The sequence below is a fragment of the Mytilus galloprovincialis genome, chromosome 13 (genome assembly GCF_965363235.1).
Source record: "Mytilus galloprovincialis chromosome 13, xbMytGall1.hap1.1, whole genome shotgun sequence".
Taxonomy (NCBI): Eukaryota; Metazoa; Mollusca; class Bivalvia; order Mytilida; family Mytilidae; genus Mytilus; species Mytilus galloprovincialis.
The window spans coordinates 14,356,667-14,380,377 of NC_134850.1; the positions used below are offsets into that span (position 1 = coordinate 14,356,667).

Here is a 23,711-nt window from a genome sequence, read left to right on the forward strand (position 1 = left end):
AATTTGGTATTCATCAATATCTATTAATAGGTCATTCTCGTCAATCCTTTTTAAATATGTATTTTGGTTTTAAGTGATCTCTTTAAAAAGGGGTACGTTGTTGTTTATTAATATTGTTTTTTTAAAGATAGATTTTAGTTTTTAGTGATCTTTTTACAAATAGGTACGTTGTTGGTCATTCATATTTAACTTTTTCCTTGGTGTTTATTTAAACTTATTAATAGGTCTTTCTTGTCTCTGTTTTTTTAAACATGTATTTTGGTTTTTAGTGATCTCTTTAAAAAGGGGTACATTGTTGGTCATTCATTAATATTTAACTTTTTCTTTGGTTTTTATTTATACCTATTAATAGGTCTTGTTAGTCTGTTTTTTTAAACATGGATTTGGGTCTTTAGTGATCTCTTTAATAAGATGTACGTTGTTAGTCATTCATATTTAACTTTTAATTTGGTATTTATTTTTATCTATTTATGAGGTCTTTCTAGTCTATATTTTTTATAACATGTATTTTGGTTTTCAGTGAACCCTTAACCATAGACGTACATTGGTGGTCATTAGATTTAACTTTTAATTTGGTATTCATTAATATCTATTAATAGGTCATTCTCGTCAATCCTTTTTAAATATGTATTTTGGTTTTTAGTGATCTCTTTAAAAAGAGGTACGTTGTTGTTCATTAATATTGTTTTTTAAAGATAGATTTTGGTTTTTAGTGATCTCTTTACAAATAGGTACGTTGTTGTTCATTAATATTGTTTTTTTAAAGATATATTTTGGTTTTTAGTGATCTCTTTACAAATAGGTACGTTGTTGGTCATTAGTTTTTAACTTTTACTTTGGTATTTATTTATACCTATTAATAGGTCTTTCTTGTCTATGTTTTTTAACATGTATTTTGGTTTTCAGTGATTTCTTTAAAAAGAGGTACGTTGTTGGTCATTAATATTTAACTTTTTCTTTGGTGTTTATTTAAACCTATTAATAGGTCTTTCTTGTCTCTGTTTTTTTAAACATGTATTTTGGTTTTTAGTGATCTCTTTAAAAAGAGGTACGTTGTTGGTCATTAATATTTAACTTTTTCTTTGGTTTTTATTTATACCTATTACTAAGTCTTGTTAGTCTGTTTTTTTAAACATGGAGTTGGGTCTTTAGTGATCTCTTAAATAAGATGTACGTTGTTAGTCATTCATATTTAACTTTTAATTTGGTATTTATTTTTATCTATTATGAGGTCTTTCTAGTCTATATTTTTTATAACATGTATTTTGGTTTTCAGTGAACCCTTAACCATAGACGTACATTGGTGGTCATAAGATTTAACTTTTAATTTGGTATTCATCAATATCTATTAATAGGTCATTCTCGTCAATCCTTTTTAAATATGTATTTTGGTTTTAAGTGATCTCTTTAAAAAGGGGTACGTTGTTGTTTATTAATATTGTTTTTTTAAAGATAGATTTTAGTTTTTAGTGATCTTTTTACAAATAGGTACGTTGTTGGTAATTATTTTTTAACTTTTACTTTGGTATTTATTTATACCTATTAATAGGTCTCTCTTGTCTATGTTTTTTCAACATGTATTTTGGTTTTCAGTGATCTCTTTAAAAAGAGGTATGTTGTTGGTCATTAATATTTAACTTTTTCCTTGGTGTTTATTTAAACCTATTAATAGGTCTTTCTTGTCTCTGCTTTTTTAAACATGTATTTTGGTTTTTATTGATCTCTTTAAAAAGGGGTACGTTGTTGGTCATTAATATTTAACTTTTTCTTTGGTTTTTATTTATACCTATTAATAGGTCTTGTTAGTCTATGTTTTTTTAAACATGGATTTGGGTCTTTAGTGATCTCTTTAATAAGATGTACGTTGTTAGTCATTCATATTTAACTTTTAATTTGGTATTTATTTTTATCTATTTATGAGGTCTTTCCAGTCTATATTTTTTATAACATGTATTTTGGTTTTCAGTGAACCCTTTACCATAGACGTACATTGGTGGTCATTAGATTTAACTTTTAATTTGGTATTCATTAATATCTATTAATAGGTCATTCTCGTCAATTCTTTTTAAATATGTATTTTGGTTTTTAGTGATCTCTTTATAAAGAGGTACGTTGTTGGTCATTAATTTTTAACTTTTACTTTGGTATTTATTTATACCTATTTATAGGTCTTTCTTGTCTATGTTTTTTCAACATGTATTTTGGTTTTCAGTGATCTCTTTAAAAAGAGGTACGTTGTTGGTCATTAATATTTAACTTTTTCCTTGGTGTTTATTTAAACCTATTACTAGGTCTTTCTTGTCTCTGTTTTTTTAAACATGAATTTTGGTCTTTAGTGATCTTTTTAAAAAGGGGTACGTTGTTGGTCATTAATATTTAACTTTTTCTTTGGTTTTTATTTATACCTATTAATATGTCTTGTTAGTCTATGTTTTTTTAAACATGGATTTGGGTCTTTAGTGATCTCTTTAATAAGATGGACGTTGTTAGTCATTCATATTTAACTTTTAATTTGGTATTTATTTTTATCTATTTATGAGGTCTTTCTAGTCTATATTTTTTATAACATGTATTTTGGTTTTCAATGAACCCTTAACCATAGACGTACATTGGTGGTCATTAGATTTAACTTTTAATTTGGTATTCATTAATATCTATTAATAGGTCATTCTCGTCAATCCTTTTTAAATATGTATTTTGGTTTTTAGTGATCTCTTTAAAAAGAGGTACGTTGTTGTTCATTAATATTGTTTTTTTAAAGATAGATTTTGGTTTTTAGTGATCTCTTTACAAATAGGTACGTTGTTGGTCATTAGTTTTTAACTTTTACTTTGGTATTTATTTATACCTATTAATAGGTCTTTCTTGTCTATGTTTTTTAACATGTAGTTTGGTTTTCAGTGATCTCTTTAAAAAGAGGTACGTTGTTGGTTATTAATATTTAACTTTTTCCTTGGTGTTTATTTAAACCTATTAATAGGTCTTTCTTGTCTCTGTATTTTTAAACATGTATTTTGGTTTTTAGTGATCTCTTTAAAAAGGGGTACGTTGTTGGTCATTAATATTTAACTTTTTCTTTGGTTTTTATTTATACCTATTAATAGGTCTTGTTAGTCTATGTTTTTTTAAACATGGATTTGAGTCTTTAGTGATCTCTTTAATAAGATGTACGTTGTTAGTCATTCATATTTAACTTTTAATTTGTTTTTTGTTTTTATCTATTTATGAGGTCTTTCTAGTCTATGTTTTTTATAACATGTATTTTGGTTTTCAGTAAACCCTTAACCATAAACGTACATTGGTGGTCATTAGATTTAACTTTTAATTTGGTATTCATTAATATCTATTAATAGGTCATTCTCGTCAATCCTTTTTAAATATGTATTTTGGTTTTTAGTGATCTCTTTAAAAAGATGTACGTTGTTGTTCATTAATATTGTTTTTTTAAAGATAAATTTTGGTTTTTAGTGATCTCTTTACAAATAGGTACGTTGTTGGTCATTAGTTTTTAACTTTTACTTTGGTATTTATTTATACCTATTAATAGGTCTTTCTTGTCTATGTTTTTTCAACATGTATTTTGGTTTTCAGTGATCTCTTTAAAAAGAGGTACGTTGTTGGTCATTAATATTTAACTTTTTCCTTGGTGTTTATTTAAACCTATTAATAGGTCTTTCTTGTCTCTGCTTTTTTAAACATGTATTTTTGGTTTTTAGTGATCTCTTTAAAAAGGGGTACGTTGTTGGTCATTAATATTTAACTTTTTCTTTGGTTTTTATTTATACCTATTTATAGGTCTTGTTAGTCTATGTTTTTTTAAACATGGATTTGGGTCTTTAGTGATCTCTTTAATAAGATGTACGTTGTTAGTCATTCATATTTAACTTTTAATTTGGTATTTATTTTTATCTATTTATGAGGTCTTTCCAGTCTATATTTTTTATAACATGTATTTTGGTTTTCAGTGAACCCTTAACCATAGACGTACATTGGTGGTCATTAGATTTAACTTTTAATTTGGTATTCATTAATATCTATTAATAGGTCATTCTCGTCAATTCTTTTTAAATATGTATTTTGGTTTTTAGTGATCTCTTTAAAAAGAGGTACGTTGTTGTTCATTAATATTGTTTTTTTAAAGATAGATTTTGGTTTTTAGTGATCTCTTTACAAATAGGTACGTTGTTGGTCATTAGTTTTTAACTTTTACTTTGGTATTTATTTATACCTATTAATAGGTCTTTCTTGTCTATGTTTTTTCAACATGTATTTTGGTTTTCAGTGATCTCTTTAAAAAGAGGTACGTTGTTGGTCATTAATATTTAACTTTTTCCTTGGTGTTTATTTAAACCTATTACTAGGTCTTTCTTGTCTCTGTTTTTTTAAACATGAATTTTGGTTTTTAGTGATCTTTATAAAAAGGGGTACGTTGTTGGTCATTAATATTTAACTTTTTCTTTGGTTTTTATTTATACCTATTAATATGTCTTGTTAGTCTATGTTTTTTTAAACATGGATTTGGGTCTTTAGTGATCTCTTTAATAAGATGTACGTTGTTAGTCATTCATATTTAACTTTTAATTTGGTATTTATTTTTATCTATTTATGAGGTCTTTCTAGTCTATATTCTTTATAACATGTATTTTGGTTTTCAGTGAACCCTTAACCATAGACGTACATTGGTGGTCATTAGATTTAACTTTTAATTTGGTATTCATTAATATCTATTAATAGGTCATTCTCGTCAATCCTTTTTAAATATGTATTTTGGTTTTTAGTGATCTCTTTAAAAAGAGGTACGTTGTTATTCATTAATATTGTTTTTTTAAAGATAGATTTTGGTTTTTAGTGATCTCTTTACAAATAGGTACGTTGTTGGTCATTAGTTTTTAACTTTTACTTTGGTATTTATTTATACCTATTAATAGGCCTTTCTTGTCTATGTTTTTTTAACATGTAGTTTGGTTTTCAGTGATCTCTTTAAAAAGAGGTACGTTGTTGGTCATTAATATTTAACTTTTTCCTTGGTGTTTATTTAAACCTATTAATAGGTCTTTCTTGTCTCTGTATTTTTAAACATGTATTTTGGTTTTTAGTGATCTCTTTAAAAAGGGGTACGCTGTTGGTCATTAATATTTAACTTTTTCTTTGGTTTTTATTTATACCTATTAATAGGTCTTGTTAGTCTATGTTTTTTTAAACATTGATTTGGGTCTTTAGTGATCTCTTTAATAAGATGTACGTTGTTAGTCATTCATATTTAACTTTTAATTTGTTTTTTGTTTTTATCTATTTATGAGGTCTTTCTAGTCTATGTTTTTTATAACATGTATTTTGGTTTTCAGTAAACCCTTAACCATAAACGTACATTGGTGGTCATTAGATTTAATTTTTAATTTGGTATTCATTAATATCTATTAATAGGTCATTCTCGTCAATCCTTTTTAAATATGTATTTGGTTTTTAGTGATCTCTTTAAAAAGAGGTACGTTGTTGTTCATTAATATTGTTTTTTTAAAGATAGATTTTGGTTTTTAGTGATCTCTTTACAAATAGGTACGTTGTTGGTCATTAGTTTTTAACTTTTACTTTGGTATTTATTTATACCTATTAATAGGTCTTTCTTGTCTATGTTTTTTTAACATGTATTTTGGTTTTCAGTGATCTCTTTAAAAAGAGGTACGTTGTTGGTCATTTATATTTAACTTTTTCCTTGGTGTTTATTTAAACTTATTAATAGGTCTTTCTTGTCTCTGTTTTTTTAAACATGTATTTTGGTTTTTAGTGATCTCTTTAAAAAGGGGTACGTTGTTGGTCATTAATATTTAACTTTTTCTTTGGTTTTTATTTATACCTATTAATAGGTCTTGTTAGTCTGTTTTTTTAAACATGGATTTGGGTCTTTAGTGATCTCTTTAATAAGATGTACGTTGTTAGTCATTCATATTTAACTTTTAATTTGGTATTTATTTTTATCTATTTATGAGGTCTTTCTAGTCTATATTTTTTATAACATGTATTTTGGTTTTCAGTGAACCCTTAACCATAGACGTACATTGGTGGTCATTAGATTTAACTTTTAATTTGGTATTCATTAATATCTATTAATAGGTCATTCTCGTCAATCCTTTTTAAATATGTATTTTGGTTTTTAGTGATCTCTTTAAAAAGAGGTACGTTGTTGTTCATTAATATTGTTTTTTTAAAGATAGATTTTGGTTTTTTAGTGATCTCTTTACAAATAGGTACGTTGTTGGTCATTAGTTTTTAACTTTTACTTTGGTATTTATTTATACCTATTAATAGGTCTTTCTTGTCTATGTTTTTTTAACATGTATTTTGGTTTTCAGTGATCTCTTTAAAAAGAGGTACGTTGTTGGTCATTAATATTTAACTTTTTCCTTGGTGTTTATTTAAACCTATTAATAGGTCTTTCTTGTCTCTGCTTTTTTAAACATGTATTTTGGTTTTTAGTGATCTCTTTAAAAAGGGGTACGTTGTTGGTCATTAATATTTAACTTTTTCTTTGGTTTTTATTTATACCTATTAATAAGTCTTGTTAGTCTATGTTTTTTTAAACATGGATTTGGGTCTTTAGTGATCTCTTTAATAAGATGTACGTTGTTAGTCATTCATATTTAACTTTTAATTTGGTATTTATTTTTATCTATTTATGAGGTCTTTCTAGTCTATATTTTTTATAACATGTATTTTGGTTTTCAGTGAACCTTTAACCATAGACGTACATTGGTGGTCATTAGATTTAACTTTTAATTTGGTATTCATTAATATCTATTAATAGGTCATTCTCGTCAATCCTTTTTAAATATGTATTTTGGTTTTTAGTGATCTCTTTAAAAAGAGGTACGTTGTTGTTCATTAATATTGTTTTTTTAAAGATAGATTTTGGTTTTTAGTGATCTCTTTACAAATAGGTACGTTGTTGGTCATTAGTTTTTAACTTTTACTTTGGTATTTATTTATACCTATTAATAGGTCTTTCTTGTCTATGTTTTTTCAACATGTATTTTGGTTTTCAGTGATCTCTTTAAAAAGAGGTACGTTGTTGGTCATTTATATTTAACTTTTTCCTTGGTGTTCATTTAAACCTATTAATAGGTCTTTCTTGTCTCTGTTTTTTTAAACATGAATTTTGGTTTTTAGTGATCTTTTTAAAAAGGGGTACGTTGTTGGTCATTAATATTTAACTTTTTCTTTGGTTTTTATTTATACCTATTAATATGTCTTGTTAGTCTATGTCTTTTTAAACATGGATTTGGGTCTTTAGTGATCTCTTTAATAAGATGTACGTTGTTAGTCATTCATATTTAACTTTTAATTTGGTATTTATTTTTATCTATTTATGAGGTCTTTCTAGTCTATATTTTTTATAACATGTATTTTGGTTTTCAGTGAACCCTTAACCATAGACGTACATTGGTGGTCATTAGATTTAACTTTTAATTTGGTATTCATTAATATCTATTAATAGGTCATTCTCGTCAATCCTTTTTAAATATGTATTTTGGTTTTTAGTGATCTCTTTAAAAAGAGGTACGTTGTTGTTCATTAATATTGTTTTTTTAAAGATAGATTTTGGTTTTTAGTGATCTCTTTACAAATAGGTACGTTGTTGTTCATTAATATTGTTTTTTTAAAGATAGATTTTGGTTTTTAGTGATCTCTTTACAAATAGGTACGTTGTTGGTCATTAGTTTTTAACTTTTACTTTGGTATTTATTTATACCTATTAATAGGTCTTTCTTGTCTATGTTTTTTTAACATGTATTTTGGTTTTCAGTGATCTCTTTAAAAAGAGGTACGTTGTTGGTCATTAATATTTAACTTTTTCTTTGGTTTTTATTTATACCTATTAATAGGTCTTGTTAGTCTATGTTTTTTAAACATGTATTTTGTCCTTTAGTGATCTCTTTAATAAGATGTACGTTGTTAGTCATTCATATTTAACTTTTAATTTGGTATTTATTTTTATCTATTTATGAGGTCTTTCTATTCTATATTTTTTATAACATGTATTTTGGTTTTCAGTGAACCCTTAACCATAGACGTACATTGGTGGTCATTAGATTTAACTTTTAATTTGGCATTCATTAATATCTATTAATAGGTCATTCTCGTCAATCGTTTTTAAATATGTATTTTGGTTTTTAGTGAAATTGTTTTTTTAAAGATAGATTTTGGTTTTTATTGATCTCTTTACAAATAGGTACGTTGTTGGTCATTAGTTTTTATCTTTTACTTTGGTATTTTTTTATACCTATTAATAGGTCTTTCTTGTCTATGTTTTTTTAACATGTATTTTGGTTTTCAGTGATCTCTTTACAAAGAGGTACGTTGTTGGTCATTAATATTTAACTTTTTCTTTGGTGTTTATTTAAACTTATTAATAGGTATTTCTTGTCTCTGTTTTTTGAAACATGTATTTTGGTTTTTAGTGATTTCTTTAAAAAGGGGTACGTTGTTGGTCATTAATATTTAACCTTTTCTTTGGTTTTTATTTATACCTATTACTAGGTCTTGTTAGTCTATGTTTTTTTAAACATGTATTTTGGTCTTTAGTGATCTCTTAAATAAGATGTACGTTGTTAGTCATTCATATTTCACTTTTAATTTGGTATTTATTTGTATCTACTATGAGGTCTTTCTAGTCTATATTTTTTATAACATGTATTTTGGTTTTCAGTGAACCCTTAACCATAGACGTACATTGGTGGTCATTAGATTTAACTTTTAATTTGGTATTCATTAATATCTATTAATAGGTCATTCTCGTCAATCCTTTTTAAATATGTATTTTGGTTTTTAGTGATCTCTTTAAAAAGAGGTACGTTGTTGTTCATTAATATTGTTTTTTAAAGATAGATTTTGGTTTTTAGTGATCTCTTTACAAATAGGTACGTTGTTGTTCATTAATATTGTTTTTTTAAAGATAGATTTTGGTTTTTAGTGATCTCTTTACAAATAGGTACGTTGTTGGTCTTTAGTTTTTAACTTTTACTTTGGTATTTATTTATACCTATTAATAGGTCTTTCTTGTCTATGTTTTTTTAACATGTATTTTTGTTTTCAGTGATCTCTTAAAGTTTTCAGTGATCTCTTTAAAAAGAGGTATGTTGTTGGTTATTAATATTTAACTTTTTCTTTGGTGTTTATTTAAACCTATTAATAGGTCTTTCTTTTCTCTGTTTTTTTAACATGTACTTTGGTTTTTAGTGATCACTTTAAAAAGGGGTACGTTGTTGGTCATTAATATTTAACTTTTTCTTTGGTTTTTATTTATACCCATTACTAGGTCTTGTTAGTCTATGTTTTTTTAAACATGTATTTGGGTCTTTAGTGATCTCTTAAATAAGATGTACGTTGTTAGTCATTCATATTTAACTTTAAATTTGGTATTTATTTTTATCTATTTATGAGGTCTTTCTAGTCTATATTTTTTATAACATGCATTTTGGTTTTCAGTGAACCCTTAACCATAGACGTACATTGGTGGTCATTAGATTTAACTTTTAATTTGGTATTCATTAATATCTATTAATAGGTCATTCTCGTCAATCCTTTTTAAATATGTATTTTGGTTTTTAGTGATCTCTTTAAAAAGAGGTACGTTGTTGTTCATTAATATTGTTTTTTTAAAGATAGATTTTGGTTTTTAGTGATCTCTTTACAAATAGGTACGTTGTTGGTCATTAGTTTTTAACTTTTACTTTGGTATTTATTTATACCTATTAATAGGTCTTTCTTGTCTATGTTTTTTTAACATGTATTTTGGTTTTCAGTGATTTCTTTAAAAAGAGGTACGTTGTTGGTCATTAATATTTAACTTTTTCTTTGGTGTTTATTTAAACCTATTAATAGGTCTTTCTTGTCTCTGTTTTTTTAAACATGTATTTTGGTTTTTAGTGATCTCTTTAAAAAGAGGTACGTTGTTGGTCATTAATATTTAACTTTTTCTTTGGTTTTTATTTATACCTATTACTAGGTCTTCTTAGTCTGTTTTTTTAAACATGGAGTTGGGTCTTTAGTGATCTCTTAAATAAGATGTACGTTGTTAGTCATTCATATTTAACTTTTAATTTGGTATTTACTTTTATCTATTATGAGGTCTTTCTAGTCTATATTTTTTATAACATGTATTTTGGTTTTCAGTGAACCCTTAACCATAGACGTACATTGGTGGTCATAAGATTTAACTTTTAATTTGGTATTCATTAATATCTATTAATAGGTCATTCTCGTCAATCCTTTTTAAATATGTATTTTGGTTTTTAGTGATCTCTTTAAAAAGAGGTACGTTGTTGTTCATTAATATTGTTTTTTTAAAGATAGATTTTGGTTTTTAGTGATCTCTTTACAAATAGGTACGTTGTTGGTCATTAGTTTTTAACTTTTACTTTGGTATTTATTTATACCTATTAATAGGTCTTTCTTGTCTATGTTTTTTTTAACATGTATTTTGGTTTTCAGTGATCTCTTTAAAAAGAGGTACGTTGTTGGTCATTAATATTTAACTTTTTCTTTGGTTTTTATTTATACCTATTAATAGGTCTTGTTAGTCTATGTTTTTTTAAACATGTATTTGGGTCTTTAGTGATCTCTTAAATAAGATGTACGTTGTTAGTCATTCATATTTAACTTTTAATTTGGTATTTATTTCTATCTATTTATGAGGTCTTTCTAGTCTATATTTTTTATAACATGTATTTTGGTTTTCAGTGAACCCTTAACCATAGACGTACATTGGTGGTCATTAGATTTAACTTTTAATTTGGTATTCATTAATATCTATTAATAGGTCATTCTCGTCAATCCTTTTTAAATATGTATTTTGGTTTTTAGTGATCTCTTTAAAAAGAGATACGTTGTTGTTCATTAATATTGTTTTTTTAAAGATAGATTTTGGTTTTTAGTGATCTCTTTACAAATAGGTACGTTGTTGGTCATTAGTTTTTATCTTTTACTTTGGTATTTATTTATACCTATTAATAGGTCTTTCTTGTCTATGTTTTTTTAACATGTATTTTGGTTTTCAGTGATCTCTTTAAAAAGAGGTACGTTGTTGGTCATTAATATTTAACTTTTTCTTTGGTGTTTATTTAAACCTATTAATAGGTCTTTCTTGTCTCTGTTTTTTTAAACATGTATTTTGGTTTTTAGTGATCTCTTTAAAAAGGGGTACGTTGTTGGTTATTAATATTTAACTTTTTCTTTGGTTTTTATTTATACCTTTTAATAGGTCTTGTTAGTCTATGTTTTTTTAAACATGTATTTGGGTCTTTAGTGATCTCTTTAATAAGATGTACGTTGTTAGTCATTCATATTAAACTTTTAATTTGGTATTTATTTTTATCTATTTATGAGGTCTTTCTAGTCTATATTTTTTATAACATGTATTTTGGTTTTCAGTGAACCCTTAACCATAGACGTACATTGGTGGTCATTAGATTTAACTTTTAATTTGGTATTCATTAATATCTATTAATAAGTCATTCTCGTCAATCCTTTTTAAATATGTATTTTGATTTTTAGTGATCTCTTTAAAAAGAGGTACGTTGTTGTTCATTAATATTGTTTTTTTAAAGATAGATTTTGGTTTTTAGTGATCTCTTTACAAAATGGTACGTTGTTGGTCATTTTAACTTTTACTTTGGTATTTATTTATACTTATTAATAGGTCTTTCTTGTCTATGTTTTTTAACATGTATTTTGGTTTTCAGTGATCTTTTTAAAAAGAGGTACGTTGTTGGTCATTAATATTTAACTTTTTCTTTGGTGTTTATTTAAACCTATTAATAGGTCTTTCTTGTCTCTGTTTTTTTAAACATGTATTTTGGTTTTTAGTGATCTCTTTAAAAAGGGGTACGTTGTTGGACATTAATATTTAACTTTTTCTTTGGTGTTTATTTAAACCTATTAATAGGTCTTTCTTGTCTCTGTTTTTTTAAATACATATTTAAAAAGGATTGACGAGAATGACCTATTAATAGATATTAATGAATACCAAATTAAAAGTTAAATCTAATGACCACCAATGTACGTCTATGGTTAAGGGTTCATCGAAAACCAAGATACATGTTATAAAAAATATAGACTAGAAAGACCTCATAATAGATAAAAATAAATACCAAATTAAAAGTTAAATATGAATCACTAACAACGTACATCTTATTTTAAAGATCACTAAAGAGCCAAATACATGTTTAAAAAAACATAGACAAGAAAGACCTATTAATAGGTATAAATAAATACTAAAGTAAAAGTTAAAAACTAATGACCACACATATACGTCTATGGTTAAGGGTTCACTGAAAACCAAAATACATGTTATAAGAAATATAGACTAGAAAGACCTCATAATAGATAAAAATAAATACAAAATTAAAAGATAATATGAATGACTTACAACGTACATCTTATTAAAGAGATCACTAAAGACCCAAATACATGTTTAAAAAAACAGACTAACAAGACCTATTAATAGATATAAATAAACACCAAAGAAAAAGTTAAATATTAATGACCAACAACGTACCTCTTTTTAAAGAGATCACTGAAAACCAAAATACATGTTGAAAAAACATAGACAAGAAAGACCTATTTTAGGTATAAATAAATACCAAAGTAAAAGTTAAAAACTAATGACCAACAACGTACCTATTTCTAAAGAGATCAGTAAAAACCAAAATCTATCTTTAAAAAAACAATATTAATGAACAACAACGTACCTCTTTTTAAAGAGATCACTAAAAACCAAAATACATATTCAAAAAGGATTGACGAGAATGACCCATTAATAGATATTAATGAATACCAAATTAAAAGTTAAATCTAATGACCACCAATGTACGTCTATGGTTAAGGGTTCACTGAAAACCAAAATACATGTTATAAAAAATATAGACTAGAAAGACCTCATAATAGATAAAAATAAATACCAAATTAAAAGTTAAATATGAATGACTAACAACGTACATCTCATTAAAGAGATTACTAAAGACCCAAATACACGTTTAAAAGAACATAGACTAACAAGACCTATTAATAGGTATAAATAAAAACCAAAGAAAAAGTTAAATATTAATGACCAACAACGTACCTCTTTTTAAAGAGATCACTAAAAACCAAAATACATGTTTAAAAAAACAGAGACAAGCAAGACCTATTAATAGGTTTAAATAAACACCAAAGAAAAAGTTAAATATTAATGACCAACAACGTACTTCTTTTAAAAGAGATCACTGAAAACAAAAATACATGTTGAAAAAACATAGACAAGAAAGACCTATGAACAGGTATAAATAAATACCAAAGTAAAAGTTAAAAACTAATGACCAACAACGTACCTATTTTTAAAGAGATCACTAAAAACCAAAATCTATCTTTAAAAAAAAAATATTAATGAACAACAACGTACCTCTTTTTAAAGCGATCATTAAAAAACCAAAATACATATTTAAAAAGGATTGACGAGAATGACCTATTAATAGATATTAATGAATACCAAATTAAAAGTTAAATCTAATGACCACCAATGTACGTCTATGGTTAAGGGTTCATCGAAAACCAAGATACATGTTATAAAAAATATAGACTAGAAAGACCTCATAATAGATAAAAATAAATACCAAATTAAAAGTTAAATATGAATCACTAACAACGTACATCTTATTTTAAAGATCACTAAAGAGCCAAATACATGTTTAAAAAAACATAGACAAGAAAGACCTATTAATAGGTATAAATAAATACTAAAGTAAAAGTTAAAAACTAATGACCACACATATACGTCTATGGTTAAGGGTTCACTGAAAACCAAAATACATGTTATAAAAAATATAGACTAGAAAGACCTCATAATAGATAAAAATAAATACAAAATTAAAAGATAATATGAATGACTTACAACGTACATCTTATTAAAGAGATCACTAAAGACCCAAATACATGTTTAAAAAAACAGACTAACAAGACCTATACGTTGTTGGTCATTAATATTTAACTTTTACTTTGGTATTTATTTATACCTATTAATAGGTCTTTCTTGTCTATGTTTTTTTAACATGTATTTTGGTTTTCAGTGATCTCTTTAAAAAGAGGTACGTTGTTGGTCATTAATATTAAACTTTTTCTTTGGTGTTTATTTAAGCCTATTAATAGGTCTTTCTTGTCTCTGTTTTTTTAAACATGTATTTTGGTTTTTAGTGATCTCTTTAAAAGGGGTACGTTGTTGGTCATTAATATTTAACTTTTTCTTTGTTTTTTTTTTACCTATTAATAGGTCTTGTTAGTCTATGTTCTTTTAAACATGTATTTGGGTCTTTAGTAATCTCTTTAATGAGATGTACGTTGTTAGTCATTCATATTTAACTTTTAATTTGGTGTTTATTTTTATCTATTATGAGGTCTTTCTTGTCTATATTTTTTATAACATGTATTTTGGTTTTCGGTGAACCCTTAACCATAGACGTACATTGGTGGTCATTAGATTTAACTTTTAATTTGGTATTCATTAATATCTATTAATGGGTCATTCTCGTCAATCCTTTTTGAATATGTATTTTGGTTTTTAGTGATCTCTTTAAAAAGAGGTACGTTGTTGTTCATTAATATTGTTTTTTTAAAGATAGATTTTGGTTTTTACTGATCTCTTTAGAAATAGGTACGTTGTTGGTCATTAGTTTTTAACTTTTACTTTGGTATTTATTTATACCTAAAATAGGTCTTTCTTGTCTATGTCTTTTCAACATGTATTTTGGTTTTCAGTGATCTCTTTAAAAAGAGGTACGTTGTTGGTCATTAATATTTAACTTTTTCTTTGGTGTTTATTTAAACCTATTAAAAGGTCTTTCTTGCCTCTGTTTTTTCAAACATGTTATTTTGGTTTTTAGTGATCTCTTTAAAAAGAGGTACGTTGTTGGTCATTAATATTTAACTTTTTCTTTGGTTTTTGTTTATACCTATTAAGGTAGATTGATGGTATACCGCCATCTTGGATTGTACAATCACAGTACAAAATCGGTCTAGTTATTTGCCTAAATCTGCAAATTTGAAGACAGATTTGCAAGTCAATTGTTAGAAATTTTTTCTATTTAAAGAAAACTTGTTAATTAATTGTATTATACAAAACATTTTATCAAATATTATTTTCTTTGGTTTTAAAATCATTTTTTTTCAAATGAGCCATTTAAGGGGAGATAACTCTTTTAGTACAAAATTTATACTGGGCTAATATGGAAATTTTTTATATTTACTTGTAGCAAGAAAACAAGTTCGGTGACACCATGTTTTCTTTTTATTTTCTTAAAACATTTTATGAAACCTTTCTTCTCACAATTTATTTCAAAATTCTATCTCATAGAATTTTTTTTATGCACACTAATGTGTTTTTTCATGAACAAACTAACCAAATTTTGGCAATTTTCAACGACTCATAGCTTGAAAAATAGCACGGTGACCCATACTTTTTATTAAATTTCTAAAAAGAGCATAGTAAAATCTTCATTTTGGCAAATTAAAAAAAAATTCTGTCTCAAAAAATATATACTGGTGATCTACCTTAATAGGTCTTGTTAGTCTATGTTTTTTTAAACATGTATTTGGGTCTTTAGTGATCTCTTTAATAAGATGTACGTTGTTAGTCATTCATATTTAACTTTTAATTTGGTATTTATTTTTATTTATTATGAGGTCTTTCTAGTCTATATTTTTTATAACATGTATTTTGGTTTTCAGTAAACCCTTAACCATAGACGTACATTGGTGGTCATTAGATTTAACTTTTAATTTGGTATTCATTAATATCTATTAATAGGTCATTCTGGTCAATCCTTTTTAAATATGTATTTTGGTTTTTGGTGATCTCTTTAAAAAGAGGTACGTTGTTGTTCATTAATATCGGGTTTTTTTTAAAGATAGATTTTGGTTTTTAGTGATCTCTTTAAAAATAGGTACGTTGTTGGTCATTAGTTTTTAACTTTTACTTTGGTATTTATTTATACCTATTAACAGGTCTTTCTTGTCTATGTTTTTTTAACATGTATTTTGGTTTTCAGTGATCTCTTTAAAAAGAGGTACGTTGTTGGTCATTAATATTTAATTTTTTCTTTGGTTTTTATTTATACCTATTAATAGGTCTTGTTAGTCTATGTTTTTTTAAACATGGATTTGGGTCTTTAGTGATCTCTTTGATAAGATGTACGTTGTTAGTCATTCATATTTAACTTTTAATTTGGTATTTATTTTTATCTATTATGAGGTCTTTCTAGTCTATATTTTTTATAACATGTATTTTGGTTTTCAGTGAACCCTTAACCATAGATGTACATTGGTGGTCATTAGATTTAACTTTTAATTTGGTATTCATTAATATCTATTAATAGGTCATTCTCGTCAATCCTTTTTAAATATGTATTTTGGTTTTTAGTGATCTCTTTAAAAAAAAGGTACGTTGTTGTTCATTAATATTGTTTTTTTAAAGATAGATTTTGGTTTTTGGTGATCTTTTTACAAATAGGTACGTTGTTGGTCATTAGTTTTTAACTTTTACTTTGGTATTTATTTATACCTATTAATAGGTCTTTCTTGTCTATGTTTTTTTAACATGTATTTTGGTTTTCAGTGATCTCTTTAAAAAGAGGTACGTTATTGGTCATTAATATTTAATTATTAATTAATAATCGTCAAAAAAATTGGGACTTCCAATTCCCGGAACACAAACCCCCTCCCCCCTGGATCACCGCCTGACTGTTAATATCACTGCAATTTAATCGTTTCTTTGTATGTGATGTATATTGCCCCTCTATTCTTATTTTCCATAACTTGCATGTACTTCTGTATTTAATACAGTGTATACATCTTGTGTTTATCCATTCCACATTAAAACAATAGTCATTTAACATGTTTAATTCCACTATGTATGTGATGTACATTACCTTTATGTAGTCATTCAAATTCTTTGTTTGTAAAGCTTTAGTTAAAAATAATTGACATACTCAAATTACCTTTTGAGTTTGACATTTATTGGCTTATCAGAATAAAAATATAATTCATGGTTGCCAGCTTAAGTTTCATTTAGTGAAAAAAAACCAGCATAAAAATGCCTTCTATTATGTACAATACACCTTAAAATTATGGCTACATGACCTTGAATTATTGCTTAAATAATATTTTAACGTATTCAATTTACAGAAATACATACTTCTTCACTGCTGTTTCATTTCTTTGATTCATGCTTGATCGAATAAAACTTCAATTTTCATACATGCATTCAGTCCCTGAAAAATAATCAGCATACTGGAGAATGTTACATGCAATGCTGTTAACAATGGTTAATGTGCAAATCAACGGGAAAAATTATTAAAAGTGTGTAAGCACAATGGCTCGAACCAAATAATCTTGTGCTTGTGTTGTGTGTTATCTGCTTTTCCACATATTTGTGCAAGCAAACAAATACTGGCAAACATTAATGAACTCTCAAAAGTCAGATACAACATGTACAACATGTACAACATTGTACATGAAGGGAAAACAAATGTATGGTTTCAAGTTGGACCTTTTATTCTGCATTGCAATATTCAATTTCTTATCAGGAAACCTAGTAATTATTTCTGAATTTACAGTTTTATAAATCATATGATATTTTTTAAACTAGTCATTTTTAATAAAGCCTTTCATAGCTTGACCTGTAATTGCTTTAGCTTTTATTAAGTCTTTGAATTAAGCACAAGACCGCCAGCCTCTAGCCTGTGAAAATCTTTTCTGTTTTTCTTGATTTTTGTGAATTTTGTAATACAATCTTTAGAAAAATGTGGAGATTAATGAATTTGGTCCAAGAAATGCCAAACCACAATTTATAAAATTGAGAATGGAAATGGGGAATGTGTCAAAGAGACAACAACCCGACCATAGAAAAAAACAACAGCAGAAGGTCACCAACAGGTCTGCATATTTACTACTTTAGGTTTTTGAAGAAATGTTGTTGCATTGGCAATCTTCTTATGTTTTAATATTACCATTACATACATACTGAGATTGATAATTTTCTAGATAACTTTAAGAGACATTGTGTCAGTCATGACAGTCTTAAGCCAAGGACAGACATACAAAAACCAGGTGTGATCTCATGCTGTTTTTTAATTAACGTTACCTGAATCAAGCTACATGTGTCGGAGCATGATATTTATTTTAGATATATATGTCAAATATGAATAAATTACTTAAAAGATAAACTGTTAGATAACATAACCGTGATAACTATAAACCTTGTTTACAATTAGGTAGTATTAGAAATTTTGCTTCTTTCAAAGGTACTCACAAATACTATCCAAACATTATGCCAAAGGGGAGAAAGAAAATATTATTGATATGATTGTTTTTAAAATAAAATTGAGCTTTTTCTGTCTGATTTTCTTCATCATATATTTGTACGTTGGGACATTTCTAAAATGATAATTCTAATTTTCTGTCATGACTAGTACTTACTGTTGAGCATACATAAAATTGAGAATGGAAATGGGGAATGTGTCAAAGAGACAACAACCCGACCAAATAAAAAACAACAGCAGAGGGTCACCAACAGGTCTTCAATGTAGCGAGAAATTCCCGCACCCGGAGGCGTCCTTCAGCTGGCCCCTAAACAAATATATACTAGTCCAGTGATAATGAACGTCATACTAATTTCCAAATTGTACACAAGAAAATAAAATTAAAATAACACAAGACTAACAAAGGCCAGAGGCTCCTGACTTGGGACATTTTTACATGTATGAATGTAATCCTCTGATAAAGATTATTAATTAGGTGAGTTAAAACATTTCAAAAGGCAATGGGTTGAATTTAATTTTCAAGCAGGTCACATACATTGTATTTACAAATGTACAACTGAAAAAAAAATGTTTGTTTATCTGCTTTTTACCCAACCTAATGTCCAAATTACATGTACATACAATTTTGATTTGACAATAAAAAGAAATTGTATTTCAAAATTTCAGAACTCAACATGCTCAATTTGTTGGAATAATATCGAATTTTGATTTCGTGTAATTAGATTAATATACATGTACATGTATGTGTGTTACTGAAATATATTAGTCATCACTCATCACACATTATATACATGTACATGCGTATGTCAGCTGCATGTTAATGTACAATGTACTTGAACATTTTTGTACATGAATTTGGTACATGTAAGTCACTGAGTTGTTAAACAAACATTTTTTTTAACCATTCAATTAAAATCAATAAATAAATTACCTTTTGATCACACAGGTTGTCAAACAGGTTGATGCTTATAACTCTCTGCACCTTACTCAGTTCATGATTTCTGCCCTGTGCAAGAACGGAATACAAAAATCCAATTCTTGGAGTTAGAGATGCAACTCGTTCTACTTTAGTATTTTGTTCCAAACTGGCAGGGACTAAAAATGTCAGCAAAACATCAACAAGAAGAGGGATTTCTGTCACTGCCTCATTTACAATACTGTCCCAAGTAAACTGTTTTAAGTCTTCAAAATCCTTTGTCATTAATGTGCTTATTTTTCCATGCTTTCTGTTTTTCAAAATATGTGTTCTTTTTACAACTCAGATAACAGTTCTTCTTTCACAAGAGTTTTAATTTCAGTAAATTGTAATATGGTGTTAACCAAAGTTTTCCGTGATCTTGTTGGCAAAACAGAAATAACAGTTGAGAATTCCTCAGAAGACAAAATGTCACACATTTCTGGTTGTTCGAATAATTTCTTGTGTAAATTGTTATTTTCTGTTGTTTTCAATAATGATTCAATTTCTGAAGCTTTTTTTTTTCTTTCTGGAACATGCTTTCTTTCTGTTGAACTTCTCTGAAGTACTGCTTGCATAGTTGTGCTCTTGAAGTGGCAACTCATCATCATGTTTTTTGCTTAATTTTAATTCTGAACCTCTGTTTTCTGGTTTTGGAGTTGACGTTATACTGTAATTTAAATAAAAAATATACATATAAATAATAAGGTAAAATATCAATTTAAAATATTCAGATACATGTACACTGTAAATTTACACACATCATTCAGACATGACAGGTCATGCAGCTATTACATGTATATAAAAAAAATATTTTCTGTATTAGGTTCAAATAACATAATGAGATGTGGTATGAGTGACAATGACAAAACTCTCCATCCAAGACACAATGTATCAAAAGTTAGCAATTATAAGTACCACCTTCAACAAGGAGCCTTAACAAAATTGCTCACACCGAACAGCAAGCTACATTGTATAAAGGTTAACATGCATGACTGAATTACACCATTATTGTCCGAATAACACTTGTACTGACAGAATAAGACTCAAAACTTTAATATTAACACATACATTGTATTGGTGACTTTTAAACATTGATTAAAAGGGCCCCAAAGTGAACAGGAAATTCAAGTGTTTAAACTTTGAGGGGCTGGACAGTCCCCTTTATCTAAGAGGGATATCATAGATGCAAAACTGTAATATTAAAGAATTGAACTTACCATTTACTTTGCACTGTACTTTTGTTGATGTCTGCTATGGTGCCAGGGGTTGTACTATAACTCTGGAAACTTGGTTTTGGAAGAATAGGTGTTAATAATGTAACGTATCTAGAATCTGAAGAGTTAGAAAAACTCAGCCTAGGAGTTTTTGGGATCACATTGAGCACAGAACTGTCATTTTCGTTATCCTCCGTAATTATGCTGCATGTTCCACTATCTGGAGTATTTGGGAAAAGTTCAGTTTTCGCTCTTACATCTATCGACTCACTCCGTCTTTTTGTTGCCTTAGATAAATGTTCTGACATGCAACGTTTACCACCTACTAAATCTAACTTTTCATTACATTTTGAACGAAATTCTGAAACTTGTTTGTCTATACTCAGTAGTTTTCTTTCACAGTTTCTACAAACGACACCTTCTAAAACATCTATTTCGCCGCATTTCAGAAGCAATGTTGACAAATTTTTCTTAAGACCAGCATCAGAATTTAGGTGTCTCCAAGTCGATCCATTTGGTAAATTAACAATCTTGCAAACAGTACATATATTCTTTCCAATTTTACGAGGAGTCATAAATACTTGTTCGGCGCCATTTTCAATGTTTATGACTATCAACTCTCGTAATTAACGAGAGATAACGGTACAGCCTTAATCGTGGCTGTCTTATATTAGCGCTGACCTGTTGTTTGTGTAGATAAGATTGAAACAACAGCAGGGGTCCAGTTAACTCTCACATAGGTTATTTGACTTATCTGACGGATCCTATGGGTCACCGATCACCGATCACTCATCGATCAGTCAAACATCCGTCACCGATCATTCACCGATCAAGTCAAGTTTACGTGAAATAGTAACGCCTAAGGTTGCAAGTACTGAATGGGTAGGTATAGGATGACATCGCCTTGGTGTGTCTTTTCTATTGTTATCCAAAATTTGTCTTACAGGCTTGTTAGACAGATATAGTCCGAACTATTGGCGATTCTTGCTAGATCTTGACACATCACATGACACAGAAATCTTCGAATTTCACCCTCCCCCTTTTTTGATAAAAACCGCTCCAAGGGTATTTTCATACGCTTAACGATTTCACAACATTCAAAACATTACCCGGACTACTCGTATAACTAACATAGGCCATCAGAAGCTGTTTTTTGACGAAAAGAAGCCAAAGTATGCACATGTATCCGATTTGTAAAGCTATAGTCCGTTTCAAAATAGTGAATTCATTTCATATTGAACTGGTCCGAATTTTTAATCTGGTTTTCGGCACAGCGTCACTCAAATCAATTTTTTGTTGATCGATATCAGAAGCACATAATTACTTCGAAAAGGCAATACTAGCAAAGAGACAAATAATGACACATGTAACAAACAGTACCGTAATGTCTGTAAAAATCAATGTGATTTTTTTTACCAATTCTTAAACAGGGGTAGGCTCCAGAAATTAATTCCTGTGTAGTATACAGTTTTCAATGAGGTATTTTGCATAGTAGAATGAAGTCAAGTAATGTTCACGTAACTAATGCGGCAAAAAATATAAAATTTCAGAAATTGTTTATTACCGTATAGGTTTCAATGTACCAAATAAAATTACATGGGCGCAGCCATTTTATGAAGGGAACATGACATAGAGATAAAAATAGATGGCTCTCTGTGATTGGTTGCTATATCATTTATGTATATTTTTTTTCTGGAAAGCATAATGAATAAAGTTTCATGCAAGCACATATTAGTCCTTAAATGTATAGGATGAAGGGTCAGAATTTTTTTTTAATGTTGATCAAAATTACGGAAAATTTTATGCGAAATCGTAAGGAAATCGTAAGATAAAAACCGTTCCAAGGGTATTTTCATACGCTTAACGATTTCACAACATTCAAAACATTACCCGGACTACTCATATAACTAACATAGGCCATCAGAAGCTGTTTTTTGACGAAAAGAAGCCAAAGTATGCACATGTATCCGATTTGTAAAGCTATAGTCCGTTTCAAAATAGTGAATTCATTTCATATTGAACTGGTCCGAATTTTTAATCTGGTTTTCGACACAACGTCACTCAAATCAATTTTTTTGTTGATCGATATCAGAAGCACATAATTACTTCGAAAAGGCAATACTAGCAAAGAGACAAATAATGACACATGTAACAAACAGTACCGTAATCTCTGTAAAAATCAATGTGATTTTTTACCAATTTTTAAACAGGGGTAGGCCCCAGAAATTAATTCCTGTGTAGTATACAGTTTTCAATGAGGTATTTTGCATAATAGAATGAAGTCAAGTAATGTTCACATAACTAATGCGGCAAAAAATATAAAATTTCAGAAATTGTTTATTACCGTATAATGGTCTCAGAATATGTCAAAAATGGTATTTAAAGAAAGAATTCGCCATCAAAAACGCTTTTCGAGTGTTGTGATATGTGTGAATAACTCCGTTTTCATGCTATAGTCTGTTTCTTATTTGCACTCAAAATACGGGTAGGTATAGGATTACATCGCCTTGGTGTGTCTTTTCTATTGTTATCCAAAATTTGTCTTACAGGCTTGTTAGACAGATATAGGCCTAACTATTGGCGATTCTTTTTAGATCTTGACACATCACATGACACAGAAATCTTCGAATTTCACCCTCCCCCTTTTTTGATAAAAACCGCTCCAAGGGTATTTTCATACGCTTAACGATTTCACAACATTCAAAACATTACCCGGACTACTCGTATAAATAACATAGGCCATCAGAAGCTGTTTTTGACGAAAAGCAGCCAAAGTATGCACATGTATCCGATTTGTAAAGCTATAGTCCGTTTCAAAATAGTGAATTCATTTCATATTGAACTGGTCCGAATTTTTAATCTGGTTTTCGGCACAGCGTCACTCAAATCAATTTTTTTGTTGATCGATATCAGAAGCACATAATTACTTCGAAAAGGCAATACTAGCAAAGAGACAAATAATGACACATGTAACAAACAGTACCGTAATGTCTGTAAAAATCAATGTGATTTTTTACCAATTTTTAAACAGGGGTAGGCTCCAGAAATTAATTCCTGTGTAGTATACAGTTTTCAATGAGATATTTTGCATAGTAGAATGAAGTCAAGTAATGTTCACGTAACTAATGCGGCAAAAAATATAAAATTTCAGAAATTGTTTATTACCGTATAAAGGAATTGTGTAAGTGTTGACTC

The 23,711-nt window shown here is 27.8% G+C and overlaps 2 protein-coding genes across 2 annotated transcripts; both read right to left on the reverse strand.

Moving 5' to 3' along the window:
* Nucleotides 1-17,182: 17,182 nt before the first annotated feature.
* LOC143056344 (uncharacterized) lies at nucleotides 17,183-19,554 on the reverse strand. Its single transcript, XM_076229432.1, has 2 exons — nucleotides 19,276-19,554; nucleotides 17,183-17,294 (listed from the first exon to the last, which is right to left on the reverse strand). The coding sequence occupies exons 1-2, from the start codon at nucleotides 19,543-19,545 to the stop codon at nucleotides 17,247-17,249; spliced, it is 318 nt and encodes a 105-aa protein (XP_076085547.1). The 5' UTR covers nucleotides 19,546-19,554; the 3' UTR covers nucleotides 17,183-17,246.
* Nucleotides 19,555-19,800: 246 nt separating this feature from the next.
* On the reverse strand, nucleotides 19,801-21,239 carry LOC143057407 (uncharacterized). The gene is made up of 2 exons (XM_076230711.1): nucleotides 20,520-21,239; nucleotides 19,801-19,969 (listed from the first exon to the last, which is right to left on the reverse strand). Exons 1-2 carry the CDS (start codon nucleotides 21,089-21,091, stop codon nucleotides 19,801-19,803), a joined length of 741 nt encoding a protein of 246 aa, XP_076086826.1. The 5' UTR covers nucleotides 21,092-21,239.
* Between the last annotated feature and the right edge of the window lie 2,472 nt (nucleotides 21,240-23,711).

Excerpts from the sequence above, each read along its gene's own strand:
- LOC143056344 (XM_076229432.1), bottom strand. The coding sequence starts at position 19,545 with ATGACAAAGGATTTTGAAGACTTAAAACAGTTTACTTGGGACAGTATT. Across the intron at positions 17,295-19,275 it reads ACAACCTGTGTGATCAAAAG|GGACTGAATGCATGTATGAA; the intron begins GTAATTTATTTA and ends ATTATTTTTCAG.
- LOC143057407 (XM_076230711.1), bottom strand. The coding sequence starts at position 21,091 with ATGACTCCTCGTAAAATTGGAAAGAATATATGTACTGTTTGCAAGATT. Across the intron at positions 19,970-20,519 it reads AGTACAGTGCAAAGTAAATG|TATAACGTCAACTCCAAAAC; the intron begins GTAAGTTCAATT and ends TTTAAATTACAG.